Consider the following 23,322-nt stretch of genomic DNA (forward strand, 5'->3'; position numbering starts at 1 on the left):
CGTACAATGGGGCCCTGATCTCCATTGGGGCCCCAAGATACTATCACAATACAAATTATAATAGTAGCAACAATTCTTAGCTGTCAGTAGGTGGCAGGTATTTATCACCTCTGGGACCTCCCACTAGAGGGAGACATGACCATTTCCCGGGAGTGAGATGTGTTGGGCTGTAGAATAGTGTCTTATGGGAAGTGATGGAAGGTCCATTGGTTGACACATTTGAAACCAGATTGGACAAAACACTTGAAAATGTCCAGAAAGGAACATTCTTCTAGTGGGCCAGGAGATGGATGGATAGGTCTTTCCATCAAACTTTTATGTATCTATGATAAAAGAGACTAAAATGAATACAGTAGGTACAATCAGTGTTTATTTGCCCCCATTAATCCCAGGGCCAGCAGTACACATATCTATACATACAGTACCGAAAATACATAACTAAAACAAGAACTTAAATACCGGACTGGATCAGACTGAGATCCACCTAGTCCAGTATCCTCTCTCCAGCAGTGGCTAGCACCAGATGCTTCACACAAAAGTGCAAAAAGCCCTGTGGTAGAGAGATGGGGTAATCTGCCTCACATGCCAGTTTTATCCTAATCCCTAATCAAGTTTGGTTTAAAGCCTGAGGCATCAGGTTCTATCTCCTTTCCAATGCACATTGTTTGCATTCACTATCCTAATTCTGTCTGTTCTTTGTTAGCTATGTAACAATGCTGTCCCTCTTTGAACCCTGCTAAATTCCTGTAAGAGCTGCATCCTTTTCAAGCTACCATTTTAATGTGCTTGCCTTTTCTCTGATTCATTTACTGGGATCATTGCTACTGATGCTATAATATCCTGTTATGGTTCCTCCATTCTTCCTTCCCACTCCCTCCCAGCTGCACCTGTTTGATACACTTTGTCTGACTCTAGGCTCTTTGGGGAGGGATAGCTCAGTGGTTTGAGCATTGGCCTGCTAAACCCAGGGTTGTGAGTTCAATCCTTGAAGGGGCCACTTAGGGATCTGGGGCAAAATCAGTATGTGGTCCTGCTAGTGAAGGCAGGGGGCTGGACTCGATGACCTTTCAGGGTCCCTTCCAGTTCTATGAGTTAGATACATCTCCATAAAAAAAAAAACAACTTTGTAATCATACACAGCACTACCACAATGAGGCCCATGCCCTGGTTGAGGCCTCTAGGTGCTACCAGAATTATATAATTAATAATAACAATAGTTAATAATTCATTTGACATTGCACATATAGTACTTAACCACTGTAAAAAAAATAACATACAATTTCAGTGTTCACCTATTACATAAACTATGGCAGCACATGAAAGTCAACAACGCTAATGGGGAAGCCCTGAAGTAATTCTAATAAAATACGTTTCAAACTTATTGTCCTCCTTATTCCTTGCTAGAGTATTCAGAGATGATACTGTATGTCCACTATTCTCAAATTCTGCACAGGTTCTCTCTCACTCTGGGCACCATTTGCCTAAATAGGTGGAAGGCATCTAATATAGGTAGTTTAATTTATAAGTAGCTTAAAGCAAGGATTCCTATTAGCTGAAATAAGTGACAAACAGAATCCACCATGATGACCTCTGACATAATAGTATCAGATCAGACTGTATTTAGCCTTTTGAGCCTATCGTGCACACTCTCCAGACAAATTGTTCTAGCTAGGTTGGGTTTCCATTAGGTGGATGGATTTCCTCACTTAGGCCTGTTCATATCATTAAAACTGCCCATGGGAAGACATTTCAATGAGATGTTCCTGCTTTGAGATATTTCCTAGGCCACAGCAGATCCTGTTGAACGTTTTAGAGATTCACAGAGCATCTTGACTCAAAAAAAAGTTTCACGTGGCTTTTTTCCTTCTTTATTTGCTCACCTGCCCTAACACTAGGTTTCAGCAACTCCTCCCAGCTGCTTTCTTGCTTAAAGCTTTCCGCCTGTCCATGCCAGAAGGGATTAATGTGCTCATGTCATGAAATGTGAAGGTTAGACAGTATTGGCTCTGGGTCTACCCTGCGCCTTCACCAAAGGGAGGTTCTTTGGTCTACGTTGGTTATCTATCCCTGTATCGGAGGTCTGGTATCACAACCCTTGCGTAGGATGTCTGAACTGAGCTCCCTTGATAGGTTTATTAATGCTGCTACTGACTACACATTTTGTACCAAGGTGAGTCTCACACCCATGTGTTCCCAGGAGCTGAGTGCATCACAGAATTCCCACAGTCCCTGCCAGTTGCGGAACCAAGCGTCTAAGTGCCAGACCGCCCAGCTGATATTAACCGCTGCCGATCTAGCCCACGCAACCAGCTGCATGTCGTCATAACACAAGCTACGAAGTTTGGATCCTGATCCCAATTTGGATCCCCAACGTTCAGAAGTGATTTGGCTTTGGGCTTGTGACTGGGTACACAGATCCTTAGGAGGTTTCAGCCAAGGCAGTCCCTATCCCAAAGGGGCAACTCAACCAGTCCGGAACAGTGTGTACAGGCTGCAGTGGTGACCCAGCTGCTATTCCCAGGGAATCCAGGAGTGTTCTAACCTACAAGGGAAAGACCTGTAACATTATTTAATGGGGCCTGTAATGCAGAGAAGTGAAAGTGCACTTAACTTTCATTTTGCTCATCTCCATACTGCACATGGTTAATTTCCCCATTTAATTGCTGTTTACGTTACTAGTATCTGAGGGTTCATTCTGGAATGTGGCTGGTGGTGAGAGATTTTTAGCCCATGTTGTTCACAACAATCTATTTCGCTTTTACGAGAGATCACCTTCCAAGACGAGAGAAGACTGGGGTCTGCTGTGGTTGGTGAGGCAGGAAGACATTTGTCTTGAACTCTAGTTCTGAAGGTCTCTGCATTCATCAGTGCAATGTTTGAACTACGATATTAGGCTTCCATTCATTCCATGTTCCAGTCAAATGGCCTCAGTTTATATTGTGTTCAATATCCCCAGCAACGAGTTCCTCCTACTGCAACGAGAAGGTGATGGTCATCCAAAGTGTCAAGAACCACGGGGAGAAGTAGCACAATACGATTCAATTTTCAGTGCAGAGGAGATGAGGACTTCTTTTATATGGGTGACTAACGGTCAGGCCTGATCCAGCATGGAACCCTGCTGCTGACTCAGTTTCCCCTTCTTGGGTTTCTCAAAAACTGCGCCCAGTGAGTCTATTAATACCCCTTCTTGGGGTCTGGGTTTATTAAGACATCACCACAATTATAAAAAAGCAACATGTATAATAGCAGCTAAAACAAGTCTTTCTCCTGTCTCCCCACTCCAGTTCCTTAAGCCCCTCGCTGGGCTTCTTTCCAAAAACCCAGCTCTCCCTGCCTAGTGTTTCCTCAAGCCTCTTCCTTTGACAGCTGTTACATCTCTCGAGGTTTCTGCTCCTGCCGCTAACTGCAGGTTGATCCAGCCAGGCCTTTTCCTCTCGCTGATGAGGGAACAGGGCCGGCTCTAGGATTTTTGCCGCCCCAAGCAAAAACAATTTTGCCCCCCCCCCATTTTTTTAATTACCCCACCCCCGGCCCCACCTCAACTCCTCCCCTTCCCCAAATCCCCAGCCCTGCCTCCTCCCCCCAGGCTCTCAAACCTAGGAGGGAGGGAGGGGGAGAAGCGGCGCCCGTGCCGTGGCCACTCGGAGTCTCCCCCTCCCTCCCAGGTTTGAGAACCTGGGAGGGAGGGGGAGACCCCGGGCTTCCACGGCGCGGGCGCCGCTTCTCCCCCTCCCTCCCAGACTCTCAAGCCTGGGAGGGAGGGGGAGCAGCGGCACGCGAAACGGCCGCTCGGGATCTCCCCCGCCCTCCCAGGTTTGAGAGCCTGGGAGGGAGGGGGAGACCCCAAGCCGCCGCGGCGCGCGAATCAGCTGTTTCGCGCACCGTGGCAGCAGCAGCGGAGGTGAGCTAGGGCGGCCGGGGCACATTTTTAGGGGCGGCATTCTGGCGCCAGCCATGCTGCCCCTAAAAATGTGCCGCCCCAAGCACCAGCTTGTTTTGCTGGTGCCTAGAGCCGGCCCTGTGAGGGAAGCCCTTTTCCTTGGTCTCTCTCCCCAGATCCCTGCAGCCCTCTCCCCAGATTCCCTTATATCAGAGGTTCGGACCTCAGCTCGCTCGCTCTCAGCTCCCCGCATCCCTTTGAGCAGGGCACCTCTGCTAGGTCCCCTCTGGGTTTGTCTGGAGAGCTTTCTCCCAGGTCTGTCCTAGCTCCTGACCTCCCTCTCTCTGAGGGAACAGGCTTTCTCTTATAGGAAGCCCTGCCAACGGGCTACCATCACATGATGCCTGGTCACCTGACCCAACCATTGGCTGAAGCCCAAACTCATCACCAGGGTCCTGATGACAAGGCACAGGTGGGGCTGAGTCCAAATCCCTTAAAGGGCCAGCCCATCTTGTGACAGTGATTTTCTTCCAGAAGGATCCCAAAATGTTTTACAAATGGATTCAAAAACTGTAGCTCCAATTCTGCAGTCCGGGTGTGGGAGTTTTGCTCATTGAAGTTAAGAAAGGTTTGGCCACTTCAGGACTGGGCTCTTAACACGTTGTAAGAATTATTTCACCTCAGTCTGCCCTTGGTTGGAATGTGGCATAACACTGCATAGCCCCCTAGCCTAGGAATTTAGGGTGGTCCTAATTCTTCATTCCCTGAGCTGTCCTCAGCCATCATGGAGATTAACAGCTGCAATGGCTCCCTCATTTCCAGGCTGCCTGTGCTTGGTATAATGGGCCTTACACCAGAAGAGGATTGGGTGTAGCAGGGCTCTGCTTTGCTATGCCTCTTCCTCGCCCCATCTCACCCACATTCTCTCATTCCCCTTACTCTGGATGGGAGGGGAAGGCTGGTGTACACCAGTAGAGAATTATCCTGAACAGGGTGGATTCTCCACTGGCATTCTCTAGTTTTGTGGTCACTTGCAGCCATCGGTGCCACACAAAAAGGCCTTTGCAGACCAGAAAATCTGGCCTTTTGGGTTTTACTTCTCAACCGAAAGGCAAAAATATCTTGGGGGGAAAAAAATGCCAATCTCCAAATTCTTGATGTGCCACAGCACAGCGGTGCAAATGTTTCCTGATCTTTTTGCTTCCTAATTATATAAAGCTTTCGAAATGCATAATATGCTTTTTGTTTCCAGGATGTTTTTGGTGGGCTATGCATATTAATGCATTATCAACTTACAAGTGGTGAAGATGTTTCTCTCACCTCTTAAAGATTACACTGCGTAGCATTGCAACTTACTCTCTGTCTTGTCTTCTAATCAACTAGTAAGGGAACATAAATAGGAAGAGATAGAACTGCATCTGCTTTGAAAGGGCATCTCCTGGGGGTAGATATAGGATTTGCCAAGGTTTTAATGCAACAAGCCAAATAATCCTCATAGGGGAAAGACTGTAGGCCAAATGAATTGCTCATATACACCTTGCTTATGTCATCAGTTTATGACAGAATTGAAATTTACCCAGTGAATACGCTATAACGTGGTGCAAAGACCGGTTTAATTCCCTCTATTTCTTATGTACCAAAGGTCATATCCTACCATTGATTTTTAAGGAGAACTTCCCATTGGCTTTAATGGAGATTTCTTCATGTGCATCTGTGACAACTGCCATTTTGGTCATGACCAGGGATTGAGCCAGGGAGCTCCAAAACCTTTACATCTTGAGTTTAAGTACTGGCTTATAATTGGGAGCTTTAAGAGACTCAGATGCTGTGTGGATTGGCCACACTAATACACTAATACACACTAAACACTTGGTTACACTTCTATGCCAGCATAGATCCCAGGTGGATTGAGTTTCAAGTGAGTATAAGAGTTAATGGGCAAGGAATAACTGGCTGTTTTCAGATTTAACAACCAAAATAGTGTGGCTTGAAAATGTTATTGTAAGTGATAATCCCATCTCATAGCCCAGGAATTGTTATTCACAGTCCTCATGAACCACGACGCCATTACACCGCTGTGCCTCTGTTGAACTCAGACTGTCATGCCGGAACGAGAATATTTGGATAACACACAATAGGGTCAGATCCTGAACAGCGTAATTCCACTGCAGTCAATGGAGCAACACTGATATAAACCACCCGAGGAGTCAAGTTAATGACTCCCAAATCTCCTATATTTCATTAAGGATACGTCTACACTGCATGTTTCCCAGCACAAGCAGACAGGCAAACACTTGCTTTGCTCAAGGTAGCATGCTAAAACTAGCATGTGTGGACAGTATAGCACGGGCTAGCCACCCTAGTATGGACCTAGGGGATCAGGTGGGCTTGTACTCTGGTGTCTAGCCCATGATGTGCTGGTATTCTTAGCTTGCTAGCTCAAGCAGAACTAGTGCATGCCTGTCTACCTGGACTGGGAGGCACGCTCCCAGCTGCAGCACAAACATACCTCCTAAGAGGCAATGCCACGTGGAGTAGCTTCAATAGACCCACATGTTAGATCACTCCTCCAGTCCTTGAACTGTATAACTGCATTATCAGCATACGGATTTAACAACCTTCCCTACAGAAACCTTATCACTGTCTTACCTGCAAAGTTTCCTTCAAACGGCCTCACCATTTGTCACTGAACTCTGGGAGAGCCAAGTGAAGGTCAGCTTTTCCTTTTAACCAAAACGTTCTTTGCTCTCCTTTTCCCTGATAACAGAAAGAAGTGAAAGTGGAGTTGTACAAAGAAATCGGGGAGGGGAGGGGGACCCACATTGATTTTAAGTAGAGTTGGCCCAAACTAGGAATATCTGGATTGTGGGATAATTTGGTATTTCAGAATTTGGTTTTGTTCCAAATTGTTCAAAGTTTCCCCCAAACTGGAAATCTTGGGGAAAGGAGACATCGTCATGTGGCGTTTTCAAAATGAAATGGGCTCCCTGGAACCAGAGCCACCCCTAGATGTGCTGTCACCCAGGACGGAAGACATTTTCGGTGTCTCCCATACTCAAAAGGTGCAATAAAAAAAAAACCCCAAAAACAAAACAAAAATCAAACTAACTCCCTCCCTGCCTCCAGGGATTTGGCACCTCCAAGTGCAATGATCCAGTGCCCCTCAATGTCAGTGCTCAGGGCAGACATCCTGACTTCCCACCTCTAAGACCAGCCCTGCCTGAAACCATGGCTGATATTGACTGAAATTCCTACTGTGCTCATGAAATTGACATGAATGTTGATTTCAGTCAGCAGCTGCCTGGACTCCCAGTGTCTGTAGCTGCGGGGCAAGCCCACCACAGGAACTGCTTTGGGGCAGGAGACCCCAGGCCTTCCAGACTCCCTGACCAGCTGGGTCCTAGGGTTGCCCACTTGGAAGCCCAGGGTCCCTGGCCCCAGCCAGGGACCCTGGAACTCAAACCATTTTTGTCAAACATTTCAGGTTTGAGAAATGGGTATTTTCCAATGAAACTGTTCCATTGGAAAACTTCTGGCAAGCTCTAGCTGTAAGGTCTTTGGAGCAGGAAGCATCTCTTGGTTATACCTTGGTACAGTGGCTAGCATGATGGGGCCATGGTCCCTTACTGGGGCCTCAAGGCACTCCAGCAACATAAGCAATAAAGAATAGTAATATCAACAGAGCATGACAAGGTAGAAACCATGCACAGGATCCAAGGATGTGAGACATGGAAAGGGCTGTGAAAGCACAAAGACTTCACATCATTGAGTCCTGTTTTTCTGGAATGCTTCATTCTAGTTTGCAAAGTACTGTCCTATATTAGGCAGATGGTTATCATATACAAAATGATGGCAGTGTCTGATTTAAGTCACACCATAGTACTGAACACCTCTACATGTTTGTTGTTTTGTTTTTACACTGATGCATTAACATCAGTTCATATCCAGGAAAGCATATGTTCTGCATACATTGTACGTCCTTGAAAATTCCTTCATATGCTGTCGAATATATTAGATCTACCTATTTGGCATGATAGGCTCCCATTCTGCATTCTCAATGTTCATACCTTTACTGTTATGGTCCCTCTTTCTTGCAAGTCATACCCGCCGATGGATTGCAAGGCATTAGCAGTGGTTGTGGAGACATGGATTCGGAGAGCTACAGCAAAATAAATCTATTTATTTATTTTATAAATGTATATGACTGGCTGGCTGGGGAGGATTAACTCGTTAAAGGGGCAGGATCAATCTCTTTAGAACCTAACGTTTAGCTTCCTAAAGGTTGTGTTTCATTTTTGGCCTGAATCTTTCCTCCTGTTCAGAAGGATTTGTAATTAAGATTTAGGCTTTAGTCTGACTCCATTTAAAATGAAGTCACTTGTCAGAAACGGTCTCCAGGGCAAAAGCACGGTGCTTATTATATAAACCTCAAACTTTCTCTTTTCATATTTGGTATTGTAACATCCATGGCTATCTAGGTCTTCGCAATTGTCCCTATGCTGCACAATACGGTCATTCAGAGCTTCATGGCATCAGCGGGAAAGAAATGAGCAAGCAAAGACCTCTCCATGTAACAGCATAGGGTCTATGAGGCACAGTCATGTGTGTCTGAGGGCAGTAACAAACATACAAAACACCATGTTCATTTTTGTTCTTCAAAGACTGAACATCCCAGCTGGTTGTGAAATACGAAACATTGTCACTGTGGATAGCAGTGGACAGAGCAATGAACTGGGACTCAGGAGACCTGGGTTCTAGTCCTGGCTCTGGCACGGGCCAGTTGGGTGACCTTGGGCAAGTCACTTCACCTCTCCATCCCTCACTTTCCCTCACAGTAAAATAAGGATCATGATCCTGACCTCCTTTGTAAAGCGCTCTGAGATCTGCTGATGAAAAGCACCATGTAAGAACTAGTTGTTATTATCTGACAACCAGGGCCGGCGCAACGCATTAGGAGACCTAGGCAGTCACCTAGGGCGCTACAATTTGGGGGGCAGCGACCGCAGCGGTATTTCGGCGGCGGGACCTTCCGCCGCCTCTGTGGGGGGCGGCATTTCGGGGCGGGACCTTCCACCACCTAGGGCGGCAGAAAAGCTGGCGGTGCTCCTGCTGACAACAATGATTTCAGATGTAAGAAACCCTCAGGGTTCATCAAACTGGGTTATCAGAGCACTGCATGGCAAAGGTTTGACACAAAAAATGTCAATTAACAACGGGTTAAGTGTAACACTGCCTCTATTTGTGGTTAAAAAAAATTCCATGCAGGATGACTGCAAACTCGTCGTAAATGGTACCTACGCAAACTGGTACTTTCCATCCTTGAGGCTGTATTGACAGTGTCTCCAAACAGGCAGTACCGTGGCATTGTGATTCCCACCACTCCTGCAACAACAGGTCCTAAAGTACAAAACAAAGCACAAACCATGAAGCTATCAAGACAGAAAGTGTTATGCAAAGCAATTTTGCCCCGCACTGGGACTCCTAACTAGGCACTGGAGAAGCAGTTTAAATGAAAGAGTGTCATAGTCTCCTATCTGGAGCCCAAGCATGGGTATGTGCAACTCCTAAATTTTAATCCCAGCTTTGATGCCAACTTCCATTCTTGATTTGCACAACTCATGGCTTATTGTCTCAGTTTCCGCAACTGCGACCATGGCAACAATCCCTAGCTAATCTGACTGTTGCTGTAAAAACTAATATGTGTACAATCTCTAGCTCTGCCAGGGGCCTGCTGGGTAACCTTGGACAAATCACAATCTCACTACGCATCTGTAAAATGGGGATAATAATACTGACCTCTTTTGTAAGGCTCTTTATGATCAATGGAGGAAAAAGAGCTAGGGATTATTAAAACAGCATAGAAATGCTTAGTTGTGTCATTAGAACCGAGACATGTATGAAGATCAAAATATTTAGACAATTATTTCCCCAACATTTGCAGTTGTCACTGAAACACCCTGAGAAAGGAAATTGTCATAAGAATGGCCCTGCTGGGTCAGACCAAAGGTCCATCTAGCCCAGTATCCTGCCTTCTGTCAGTGGCTAGTGCCAAGTGCCCCAGAGTGAATGAACAGAACAGGTAATCATCAAGTGATCCATCCCCTGTCACTCATTCCCAGCTTCTAGCAAACAGAGGCTAAGGACACCATTCCTGCCCATCCTGGCTAATAGCCATTGATGGACCTATCCTCCATGAATTTATCTAGTTCTTTTTTGAACCCTGTTATGGCCTTGGCCTTCACAACATCCTCTGGCAAGGAGTTCCACAGGTTGACTGTGCGTTGTGTGAAGAAATACTTCCTTTTATTTGTTTTAAACCTGATCCCTATTAATTTCATTTGGTGACCCCTAGTTCTTGTGTTATGAGAAGGAGTAAACAACATTTCCTTATCTACTTTCTGTACACCAGTCATGATTTTATAGACCTCAATCATATCTCCCCTTAGCTATCTCTTTTCCAAGCTGAAAAGTCCCAGTCTTATTAATCTCTCCTCATACGAAAGCCGTTCCATACCCCTAATCATTTTTGTTGCCCTTTTCTGAACCTTTTCTAATTCCAAGATATCTTTTTTGAGATGGGGCGACCACATCTGCATGCAGTATTCAAGATGTGGGCGCACCATGGATTTATATAGCGGCAACATGATATTTTCTGTCTTATTATCTATCCCTTTCTTAATGATTCCCAACATTCTGTTCGCTTTTTTGACTGCCGCTGCACATTGAGTGGATGTTTTCAGAGAACCATCCACAATGACTCCAAGATCTCTTTCTTGAGTGGTAACAGCTAATTTAGACCCCATCATTTTATATGTATAGTTGAGATTATGCTTTCCTGTCATACTAAAGGAGACAAGCGGTCCATCTACAACAACATCCTGACTCCAACAGTACCAGATGCTTCAGAGTAAGTTTCAAAACATTCTATAGCAGCAGGCAGTTGTGTAATAACCTGCCCATAAGGAAGATTTCTTCCTGACCTCTGTCAATTTGAGAACCTAGGCCTCCAACATCCCAGCCCTACATACACTGGGCCAAAAAGTTATAGGGGACGTGGCCTTCTCTTCCATTTTTGCAGATGAAACTATTCGGCAAATTTGTGTCAAATTTTTCGAATAAGTTTCATGTTGTCTGAAACTGCATATTTCGGCAAATAAACTATTCATCTGAAAATTTTTGCCCAGCTGTAGAAATTACAGCTCCAATGGTAGGTAATGTTATAGTTCTAGGCCAGTATTTGTGAGATGACCTTGGATACATGCATTATCTTTTCAGGAAGAGTCCTACCACTGAAATGTACATCTAAATGATCTTGCTGGTATATGCTGCATTGAGTTTCCCCACAAACTCTTCTGTCAGCATAGACTCCAAGCTGTGCCAGCATTGCTTGGATAGGAAATGGAAAGCACCAATTAAGAATGGAGGTGTCATTCTTTAGATGAGTACTAAAGCAGAAGCCCAACGTTACTATAATCATTGTAAAATGTTTGCATAGCACTGTACATTTACACAGTGATTTACAAACACAGGAAAGAGCACTCACTGTTAGTGCTTCTGAATGTCTTATATTAATGTTCTACACCTCGATAGAACCTTTCAACCGTGGATCTCAGAGCACTTAAAAATAGGAACTAATTAATCTCCCCAGCAATCTGTAAGGACACTGAATGTTAATATTGCCAGCCTCCTAATGGGGAGACTGAGGTACAGAGCAGTTATGTAAGTAGTCAACGTCAGACAGCAAGTCATGGCTGAGGTATGAAGAGAATCCAGAATTCCTATCTCTCTGTCTCATGCTGTAACTGCTCAATATGTGCTACAATGAATTAAGGATGAACCCCATACCCAAGGTTAAAACAAACATTTGGCCACCAGTTCTTTACTCAGGCAAAACTCCAAATTAAGGTTGAGGGGAATTTTGGCTGAATTAGGACTGGAGGATGAGCCCCCTTAAAAAATGCTCTCTGGTCTCATCTTAACCTGATGCTTGATTCATCCTGAGGTGAATTACGAATTGATGCAAACATGTGAATTATGTATTTGTGGCTCAACTTATATGGACCGAGAACAAATCTCAGTATCGGAAGCAGGTGAGACTCAGGCTACTTACCTGTGTTAATGCCAATCCGCAGCTTCAGCTTCTCTTCGGGCATGTGCTCTATCTTGAAAGGGATCATTGCACTGAGGAAGTGCAAAGACATTGTAGCAATTTCCTCAACGTGCTTCATTCCATTGCGGATGGGAAGGCCACTGGCAACCATGTAGGCATCTCCGATGGTTTCAACCTGTAGCAAGGAAAACCAAGCACTTAGGCAGCACGTTACGTGTCTGGGGCACAGGGCAAATAGCAGCCCATATTAGAGTTCAGAGGGGCAGCCGTGTTAGTCTGTATCCGCAAAAACAACAAGGAGTCCTTGTGGCACCTTAGAGACTAACACATTTATTTGAGCATAAGCTTTCGTGGGCCTAAAACCCACTTCATCGGATGCATGCAGTGGAAAATACAGTAGGAAGATATATACACACACAGAGGACATGAAAAAATGGGTGTTGCCATACCAACTATAACGAGAGTCATCAATTAAGGTGGGCTATTATCAGCAGGAGAAAAAAAAACTTTTGTAGTGATAATCAGGATGGCCCATTTCCAACAGTTGACAAGAAGCTGTGAGTAACAGTAGGGAAAAAAATTAGCATGGGGAAATAAGTTTTACTTTGTGTAATGACCCATCCACTCCCAGTCTTTATTCAAGCCTAATTTGATGGTTGTCCAGTTTGCAAATTAATTCCAGTTCTGCAGTTTCTCGTTGGAGTCTGGTTTTGAAGTTTTGTTGTTGGAGTATTGCGACTTTGAGGTCTGTAATTGAGTGACCAGGGAGGTTGAAGTGTTCTCCGACTGGTTTTTGAATGTTATAATTCTTGACGTTTGATTTGTGTCCATTTATTCTTTTGCATAGAGACTATCCGGTTTGGCCAATGTACATGGCAGAGGGGCATTGCTGGCACATGATGGCATATATCATATTGGTAGATATGCAGGTGAACGAGCCTCTGATAGTGTGGCTGATGTGATTAGGTGCTATGATGGTGTCCCTGAATAGATATGTGAGACAGTGCAAACTAGTGGACTAAGCTTAAAACCAGGAGTTAAGAACTTCTACATTCTAGTCATGGTTCTGCCACTGACTGCACTCAACCACCAACAATTGGAACTATATCAGGTCAGTGATATTAATGGGTTTTGGATGCAAGTGACTACAGATTGGGGAGCCTGACTGAGTGCTCTCTCGCTCTCCAGGAAACTTTCCTTGACTTTGATAGAAGTTCTGCAAACACACTGCTTGCAGGACTGGGCCCAGCAATTGTGCTGCCTGAGAACCCGGGGAGCAGCGTATCTCACCTTGTATACGTCATATGTTTTAATGATGTTATCGAACAGGCTGTACAGGTCATTCAGGAGATTAACCACTTGCAGGGGATTGCTGAGAGAACACAAATTGGTGAACCCAACAATATCTGAGAAGAAGATGGTCACAGAATCAAAACTCTCAGGCTCCACGGATTTCCCAGCGATGAGCTGCTCTCGGATGAAGCTGGGACAGGAGGAGAAAGTGATCATTTCCTTCATGTCTCTCTCTCTCTCTCTCCCTCCACCTCAGAATAAATCCATTTGGCCTTAACGTCCTGCGTGTTTGGGAAATACACCAAGTGGCCTGTTTAAAGCACTTTTAAGCCTGCCTTAAAAATCCCCAAACCAGATTCAATCTGGATTTACACCAGCTTCCACTTTGGCAAAAGGTCCCCAAATTAAAGCATCTACTGGAGGGAAAGAGGGTGCAACAGAGAAAAGTGGCCACTTGCCAGAGAGGTGTGTGAGGGTGAAGGTCAGTGGAGCACAAGAAGTTGATGGCATTAAATGCATTTTAAAATGATGCTGGCTAGCCTGAATCCAGGCTATACCTACAAAATATTTGACAAGGAGTAAGGGAGCTTAGACCACAATTTATGTTGAACAGTTCAGTCTGATTGTTTCCTACTGCTCCTCATGTCTGGTGTACCCGGCTGTAGTCCTTTGTCTTAGACTGTCAGCTCTTCGGGGGAACAGTCTTTTTGTTCCAGGTTTGTACAGCATCTAGCACAATGGGCCCCTGGTCCCTGACTGGAGCTTCTAGGCACTATCACAATATAATGAATAATAATAATTCATTGCTTAATTACCATTCATTAGTTAGAGCCCGAGGCTGTACTAGCAGTGTTTAAGTGACAATAGTACTTTGCAAAGCATTCTGAGATACACTGAGTATGAAAGGCTCTGTCTTGCCCCAAATTCTATTGTCGACAAACTTATGAACGTACAAAAGTTGTTTGATTACCTGGGCAACATTGCTGACAAAAGTTTATCTGTCTTTTTCTTCTCTGCCACCAACTGGGCTGTCCTTTCTTCCACCACATCCTCCAAGTGATTGGCATACTTTTCCAGTTTGTTTACCATGTTATCCAAGATGCTGATGTGGCTAATGGAATTGCTCAAACAAATATTGTTTTTAATTTACATAATAGCACTAAGTACACCTCTACCCAGATATAACGCTGTCCTCGGGAGCCAAAAAGTCTTACCGCGTTATAGGTGAAACCGTGTTATATTGAACTTGCTTTGATCCGTCCCCCCTCTCCTCCCCAGAGCGCTGCTTTACCGCGTTATATCCGAATTCGTGTTATATCGGGTCGCGTTATATCAGGGTAGAGGTGTAATACAAAATTTTGATGGGAATTGTATTCCACTTCTATTTCCATCAAAGATCCCCTCTAGCATCTAGAGTTCATGGGGGAGAAATGACTTCTGATACTTGGCTACTCCCCACTATGGGCCTGTCATCAGATCTCATAATTTAACTTGGATAAGAAATATCCATGGAGACTATCCATGCTGCAGTTAATGTGAGTACTGACCCAATGCCCCCGCATAGTCTTTGGGAGCACTGTGCTGCCAGAAGTGACAATTTTCAGATGAAACATCAAATCAAAGTCCCTTACAAGACTCAAAGTGGTATCCTGGCATCCCGGCCAAATTCCGTTGTGGATAATTATATGCTAACTACTTAAAGATACCATCAATTTAAATATATTTTTGTCTGATTGGTTTTTTACATATTTATTACTGGTAACACTTAAGATACTGTATGTGAAAAAGATTAGAGCATAAAATGCCTGTTTTTTTTCAGTCTACTTTGACAGTACTCCGCATATCATTAGTTTAATGATTCCTTCTGTATAGCCCACAGTTTCCACCATGTGAGTCTTTCACTCAAGAGAGGAAAGAAAAGCATTTCACCACTAGGAAAAATGTGATTGCAAAAATGCAACCATTGACAGGGAGGAGCTACAGTTCTGGGAAAGAACTTTAAACTCTTTTAAAACCTGACTAGATTTCAAGTTAACTACATCCATTTAACCCCCACCCCACCCCTCAACTGTGGTTTCAGCTGGACATTATTCATACAATGACAGAAATGTAGGACTGGAAGGGCCTTGAGAGGTCATCTAGTCCAGCTCTTTGTGATGAGACACAACCAAGTAATCTAGACCGTTCCTGACAGGTGTTTGTCCAACCTCCAGTGATGGGATTCCACAACCTCTCTTGGAAGTCTAGTCCAGAACTTTACTATCTTTATAGTCAGAAAGGTGAGATATTGGGAAAATCTAACTCTTTATCTTCCTGTTCTAAACTATCCTGCAGTGGTGCTGTGGGCTGTTAAACAGCTGCTACATCCCATCTCTGATGCAGCTGCATTTCAGCGATGTGTGAGTAATCCCTATGTAATGGATGCCATCTATAAAACACTTTGGGAGCCTGCTGGATGAAAAGCACAATGTATATCTGGTATCATTCTCAGACAGATAAGAAAGACTCACCCTTCGGGGCTTGCATCTCTTAACCCTCTCTTCACAGAGGAGAACGTTGGCCTTCTCCCTGGATCTTCATCCCAACACGTTCTAAGCATTGCAATGATCCTTTCACTGCATTTCTCTGTTGACAGGGATGGCCGCAGTGGGACGAGTACAGTTGGGTCCCTGAGTCGGTTTATTATCTCTGTATTTAGCAAATGTGATCAATCAGGATTTGAGTCTATTAATTATTTTAGTGTCCCTAACTTTGGAGCAAATTGTCCTGGTCCTTAATGCAGGCATCTGAGAGGAGGAAAAACAGAGACTGCATGGAGATTCCCTTTCTCTTATGCACCTCACATAAGGGTCAGAGCAAATCACAGTCTTTCACCTGGATGAGTTTAGGGTCTGCTTCTTCTATGCGACCCATACAGCTGGCTAGATTAGAAGAAGGAAGCTGTTCGTACCATCCCACAGGCAGTGTTCACACACCCTGGAGTGCTGAGGAAAATTGTGCCTCCAAATCTGTCTCTATAGATTAATGCTCTCTCCTCTTAGGGTATGTCTACACTACCCACTGATCGGCGGGCAGCAATCGATCCAGCGGGGGTTGATTTATCGCGTCTAATCTAGACGCGATAAATCGACCCCCGAGCACTCTCCCCTCGACTTCTGTATTCCACCACCGCGAGAGGCGCAGGCAAAGTCCACGGGGGGAGCGGCAGCAGTCGACTCTCACTGCGGTGAGTAGGTCTAAGTACGTCGACTTCAGCTACGTTATTTACGTAGCTGAAGTTGCGTAACTTAGATCAATCCCCCCCCCCCCCCCGTAGTGTAGACCAGGCCTCAGATACAGGGATTTCAGAGTGTAGTTGTAGTAACTTGGCACATGCCATAATACTGCAGGCTGTTGAGTAGCTCCAAAGTGTGAATGGTGTGGTGTTTTCATTGGTACTATGTTCAGCTGAGCAATTACTACACTTCACTTTGCTGTGATGCATTTAATTTGCACATAAAGTCAGATAAAAAGGTATATAGAGCCCTATTATCTGAACAGAATAGACAACATGGAATTTATTCAGATCGATAGAAGGTCAAACAAGAGAGATGGGTTTTCCTATGAGTAATGCACCTCAAGGAGATACTATATGTGGACTATAGGAGTTTGTGGGAGAAGACAGCTGCTGCTGTATTTGAATCAAAGCTAAACAAAGCAACTGTGATTTTTTTTCTTATAATGTGGGAAGCAATGAGAAATAGTGACAGGAAATCAATACAAGGTTAGGAAACCAGTATGGAACTCTTGCTCAGATTAAGTTCTAAATTCTTATGCTTTATTAGGCAAAGGTGCAAAATCACTTAAAACATATATACAGTTAAGCCTGTGTGACTCTCCAAAGACCAAAGGTGTCTATCCTTAGCAAGCAGATAGTTACGCAATACAATTATCTGCCTATACTCATTCATAATATTCAGCGTACAAAAAGTCTCTTGCATCCCAAGGGTGCATCTACTCTGCAAATTAAAGGTGTGTTCCTAACTCAGAATAGCTAACCCGCTCTGGCTAATCTGGGTTAAAATAACATTAAAGAGATGGCAGCGCAGGTTAAAACCTATACGGGAGTCTGAGGTTGAATGCTACCTGCTAACCTGAGTTAGCTGTGTCTTCACTGCTATTTTAACCACAGTTAGCTAACACGGGTCACAGCTAATCTGAATTTTAAAACATATTTTATTTGCAGTGAAGACCTACTACATTTAGGGTAACTCCAGGATACAAAAATGTGCTCACAGAGGGAAGACCATCTGGAAATGGAGTACAAAGAGAGGAACAAAGTTCTACCTTCTGCTTCCTTGTTCAGGTCTTGGAACGGGCCATCCTCATTGTTATAAATCAGCTCCCTCATAATTATAGCAAAGCTGTAGACATCCCCCTTTTGGGTCCCATGGAACGGAAATTCCCCCATCCTGAGCAGTTCTGGGGCTGTCCAATAGAGATCTACAAGGCAAAATAGGAAACAGCAAGGAAGTCTGTGCTTCAGCTGGGTCAAACTCATCATCGGCAAAGAACAGGCTAGACAGCCTTTTAAAATTCTGAACACTATTTGGGATAGTTTGTGCTTTTATAGTGTCATCCAACTGAGAATTTCTCTGCCGCTTGCAGGCACTCATTCATCCACACAACACCACTGCCTGGTAGCTAGCTAGAGAGGTGCAGGCAGCAGCAAGGCCACTCCTTCTCTCTCTCCCCCCGCCCCCAGAAATGGCAGCAAGACCCCCTTTGGGAGAATAGGGGTAAAAGCAAAGAATGGGCTCCCAGTAGCTGGGAGGGGAAGGCCCACATGTGGAGTCCTCTGTCAGGGTCAGGGCCAGCTCTAACTTTTTTGCCGCCCCAAACAAACAAAAAAAAGGGCCACCCTGGGCGCTGCACCGCCGAAACACACATACATACACACACACACACACACACACACACCCCGGGTGCTGCGCTGCTGAAACAAAAACAAACAAAAAAACCCCCCAACCCCCCCCCCCCCGAACCAAAAAAAAAAAAAAAGAACCCCGACCGCCCTCCGCCACCCCAAGATTGGCCGCCCCTTACAAGGTGCCGCCCCAAGCATGTGCTTGGTTGGCTGGTGCCTGGAGCTGGCCCTGGTCAGGGTCACAGGGTGGCATAAATGAAGCAGACCTAGCTCCCCTGTGCTAGAACAGGGTCTCCCAGTTCAGCCAATTAGGAGGGGAGAGCAGCACCTGCAGCCATAAAGAGCCAGGCTGTCTGGAAGCGCGGGGGCAGGAGCAGCAGGAAGTTCCCTGGGAAAGGCTGCCAGAGCCCCCCAGGAGGCGGGGCAGTGGGAACCGGCAGGGGAGGGGGGAAGAGCCTCCTGGGTGGTGCTCTGTTAAAAGAGCACAGAAGGATCTTGCAACAGGCCCTGAAGCGGGAGGAGGTGGGTCTGAGTAAGGCAAAGGTGGAAATCCCCTGGGCGTTGTAGCCGAGAGTGGGCTGAGGAACTATTTTGGGATTTGTTTGCCTACATCTGGGAAATAAAACTGTGCCTGGAAAGATACTCTGAGTGTGGTAGTGAGGCCTTTGTGGACTGGGGAGAAGCCAGCACCTTACAGGGTAGTATCGGTATGACTCCTCACAGCTGTGGCCCTTGGAGTAAGCACCCTGTTCAGATGCATGAGGCTGTTAACACGTCTCAGAGCTATTGTTTCAGCCACCTGCAGACTCAGGCAGACTTCACTACATCAGTTGCACTTGAGTCACATTTTCAAGCTTTTCTTTGCAACTATGAATGCTAGAATTGGGGTTTTTTCCCCCCTCTTTTCTTTCTTTGCCTTTATTTATATATAAAAAAAGTGATTCTCCTGTAATCAAATGATTCCAGAACCTGGGGCTTTAGGCACAGGTCTATAAGAACATAAGAATAGCCATACTGGGTCAGACCAAAGATCTATCTAGCCCAGTATCCTGTCGTCTGTCAGTGGTCAATGCCAGTTGCCCCAGAGGGAATGAACAGAACAGGTAATCATCAAGTGATCCATCCCCTGTTGCCCATTCCCAGTTTCAGGCAAACAGAGGCCAGGGACACAATTCCTGCCCATCCTGGCTAATAGCCATCGATGGACCGATTCTCCACGAATTTATCTAGTTCTTTTGTGAACCCTGTTATAGTCTTCGCCTTCACAACATCCTCTGGCAAATAGTTCCACAGGTTGGCTGTGCATTGTGTGAAGAAATACTTCCTTTTATTTGTTTTAAACCTGCTGCCTATTAATTTCATTAATTACCCCTAGTTCTTGTGTTATGAGAAGGAGTAAATAACACTTCCTTATTTACTTTCTCCACACCAGTCATGATTATATAGACCTCAATCATATCCCACCTTAGTCGTCTTTTTTCCCCCCAAGCTGAAAAGTCCCAGTTTTATTAATCTCTCCTTCTAACGGAAGCCGTTCCACACCCCTAATCATTTTTGTTGCCCTTTTCTTAACCTTTTCCAATTCCAATATATCTTTTTTTGAGATGGGGTAACCACATCTGCACGCAGTATTCAAGATGTGGGAATACCATGGATTTATATAGAGGCAATATGATATTTTCTGTCTTATCTATCCCTTTCTTAATGATTCCCAACATTCTGTTAGCTTTTTTGACTGCCGCTGCACATTGAGTGGATGTTTTCAGAGAACTATCCACAGTGTCTCCAAAATCTCTTTCTTGAATCGTAACAGCTAATTTAGACCCCATCATTTGATATGTATAGTTGGGATTATGTTTTCCAGTGTGCATTACTTTGCATTTATCAATATTGATAAATGTCTATAGCATTTATGCCTTAATTCATCCACAGCTACAGACCAAAAATTATTCACCAAAATTATTCAGCAAACATTTTTTAACAACAAATTGTAGAAAATCATAAGCTGCTCAAAGACAATTATTGAGCAAAATAGAGACAAAAACTGATCATATGCATTATTTGCTGCTATTTGCTCATCTATATGCAGCATTACTGGAATTAAAAAAAAAAAACCTCTGTAATTTCCAAAAGCTGTGTTCCAATCACCAATATTCAAAGAGGTGTTGTAGATAAAATGTGTGTGAAGACCAGTATGAAGGAAAGCATCCGCTAGAGGAATCCATCAATCGTTGTTTTGGTGCATCCCTTGTGCTTGTAATTCTTGTATAATCCACTTACCTGCATAGTTGGTGTTTTTCTCAGTAATTACTCGGTATTTCTTTCCATACTTAAACTCCCATAGCCCAAATCCACACAGTTTCACTTGCATGCGACTATCCACCAAACAGTTAGTAGGTTTCAGATTTCCATGGGAGTTCAATGGGCTTCTGTGAAGAAACAACATCCCCTACAAAAACAGGGACAGTGTGACTTTAGAGTGGTGGCTATAGAAGCACCAGCCAGAATAAAATACCCCCAATGAATGGCGGGATGTAGTTTTGGCTGTCAATGCAACAAGCAAGTGTAACCAGCTCTTGGCTCAGCTGGTTCTGGACAGAAACACCAGGGCTTTCGTCCCTAAATCTCATCGTATCTATGCTAGTCTTTTTTCCATTACGTTGTCCAGGCTATTTGTAGCAATGGTCTGCTTTGGTCAAACCCATCCAGAAACCTACTAGTTATGCCCACATTTTGTCTGGATAGCCACATTCTTCTATCACTGCTACTGTTGTCCTCATTCCCTCCACTCACCCAGGGTATCTGGCCTTACGTTAGGCCCCGATCCTGGACATTGTTTTCACAAATCCCTTTGCCCACATGGAATCTCTGACCTCTCTACCTAGATGTCTTGGGTATTTAATATCGTCCCCGTGACAGACTGACAATATCATTCAATACCCTGGATAAACCTGATGGACTGAAGATAAACTTTCCTGAATTAAGCAACAAAGAGTCCTGTGGCACCTTATAGACTCTCAGATGTATTGGAGCATAAGCTTTTGTGGGTGAATACCCATTTCGTCAGACGCATGTAATTCACCCACGAAAGCTTATGCTCCAATACATCTGAGAGTCTATAAGGTGCCTCAGGACTCTTTGTTGCTTAATTCAGATCCAGACTAGCATTGCTACCCCCTGATACTTTCCTGAATTAAGTTAAAACTTATGGAGTTTGGTTTGATATTTTGGGGGCTCATTGTATTAAAAATGCAACTGTGTTATTGTAGAATTGTATGTAACTCTTCTAGGAATACGGGGATGGTAATGTATTTCCTCTGGTTATTGAAACCATCTGGTGGGGTCCACATATATTAGTTCAAACTGAATCCTCCAGGGACCAACAGACAAAGGCCTTGGCTACACTTGGGAATTCACAGCGCTGCCGCGGTGAGTGTAGTCTGCACTCACTGCGCTGGGGGGGAGGCGTTGTCACACCCCTGAGCGCAACAAGTTGCAGCGCTGTACAGCGCCAGTGTAGCCAAGGCCAAAGAAAAGATTTTTGGTTAAATAGCCTGTTTTCAGACAGGCTCGGGGCACTATTTCTGCTCTAAGAAGAGCCCCAATTCTTAGGGAAGGTTTGGAGAAACTTGGCTTGCTGAGGGCCCAGCCCCAAAAGACTGTGTGCTTGTTCTGAGCTGAAGCGGTGATGAACTTGGTACCACAAGGAAACCCCTTGGGCGCATAGGTGCTGGAACTAGGGGTGCTGCCGCACCCCCCGGCAGGAAGTGGTTTCCATCACATACAGGGTTTACAGTTTGGTTCAATGGCTCTCAGCACTTCCCCTATACAAATTGTTCCAGCCCCCCTGCTTGGACAGAGTAGTGAAGGACTGTTCCTACCAGAGCCCATGCTGGGGTAGGGGTGATCTCTGGTAAGCTTGTTAGCATGCGTGTAGGTTCTTCTAATGATTTTAATAGGTTTTCTCTGTAATGCTTTTACCTTGAGACTCAAACAGGCTTGCTTAGAAAGAGCTGTGTAGTAACATAACTGAAGGCAGTCGTACTACTAACCGTCTCTGAAGACAAAGCAAGCAGGCCTGCTTGGGCAGTCTGTCTCTGCTGGGAATAACAGTACAGTCATGGGACTGTGCAGCCTGGAAATACCCCAGTCAGCCGAGAGTGAGACTCACCAAGGGAGGTGACGGGCAAGGGAGCTGGAAACCTGACAGTGCGTACCCTTGCTGGACCACTGCAGAGAAATACAGGCATGGTTGCTCTGAAATGTGACACTCCCCACCATAATAGTATGTGAGCACCTCACATTCTTTATCGTATTTATCCTGACAACACCCTTGTGAGGTAAGGAAGTACTATTATCCCTATATGGATGGGGCACTGAGAAACAGTCTTAGGCCCAGATTTTTACAGGTATTTAGGCATTGTGGCACTCAGCATTGCAATGCCCAGCTGATTTAGGAGCCGGTCTTGTTTTCAAAAGTGATTTAGGAGTTTAGAGCCTAAATACCATTGTAAGACTCTTAAGTGCCTAAATCACTTTTGAAAACAAGAGAGACTCCTAATCAGTTAGATATTGTGACACTGAGCCCCACAACGCCTTTAAAAATCTAGGCCTAGGTGACTTGCCCAAGATCATATAGGAGAGTCTGTGGCAGAGATGGGAAATGAACCTGTCTCTCCTACATCCTAGACTTATGCCCTAATCATTGGACCAAAACTTTAGATTACAAACTCTTCAGGGCAGACACGTATTCCTACTGTGTGTTTGTACAGCACCTAACACAATGGAGCCCCAATCCAGAGAGGCCTTTTTACACTGCTGTCACACAAACAAATCATTTTACTTAGCACTTTTCATTCATTCCTTACTGAAGAATGAAATTCATGACTAGAAAGGTGTGGCCTATTCCTTTGGATGTGGCAGGATGGCCATACTCCTTCCTGCCCGCCTTGGGAGCATGAGCACCTCAGCAAGGGGACAGTCCCTTCACTTCCACAAACCAGACAAAGGAATGTAGCAAAATATTTGCCAGGGCCAGGTGAATAAAGCCAGGTTACAAAAGTGGCTACGGGCCACGCACTACGGGTCTTCAAGTAAATGACCAACAAGTATCAGAAACAGAAGCAACCTCTT

The 23,322-nt window shown here is 44.8% G+C and overlaps 1 protein-coding gene across 1 annotated transcript in view; it reads right to left on the reverse strand.

Annotated features, from left to right (window-relative positions):
- Positions 1 to 6,553: 6,553 nt before the first annotated feature.
- LOC112102308 (guanylate cyclase 2G-like) overlaps positions 6,554 to 23,322 on the reverse strand; it is a 42,654-nt gene continuing 25,885 nt past the window's right edge. The window contains exons 13-21 of the mRNA XM_029911365.1: positions 20,470 to 20,638; positions 17,610 to 17,765; positions 15,794 to 15,971; positions 14,254 to 14,394; positions 13,281 to 13,473; positions 11,991 to 12,165; positions 9,179 to 9,277; positions 7,948 to 8,039; positions 6,554 to 6,637 (exon numbers count right to left, since the gene is read on the reverse strand). Coding sequence (XP_029767225.1) covers positions 6,554 to 6,637; positions 7,948 to 8,039; positions 9,179 to 9,277; positions 11,991 to 12,165; positions 13,281 to 13,473; positions 14,254 to 14,394; positions 15,794 to 15,971; positions 17,610 to 17,765; positions 20,470 to 20,638 — 1,287 coding nt within the window. The remainder of the gene's footprint in view (positions 6,638 to 7,947; positions 8,040 to 9,178; positions 9,278 to 11,990; positions 12,166 to 13,280; positions 13,474 to 14,253; positions 14,395 to 15,793; positions 15,972 to 17,609; positions 17,766 to 20,469; positions 20,639 to 23,322) is intronic.

This window comes from Terrapene carolina, unplaced genomic scaffold (assembly GCF_002925995.2).
Source record: "Terrapene carolina triunguis isolate 2854851 unplaced genomic scaffold, T_m_triunguis-2.0 Scaffold95, whole genome shotgun sequence".
NCBI classification, from domain to species: Eukaryota; Metazoa; Chordata; order Testudines; family Emydidae; genus Terrapene; species Terrapene triunguis.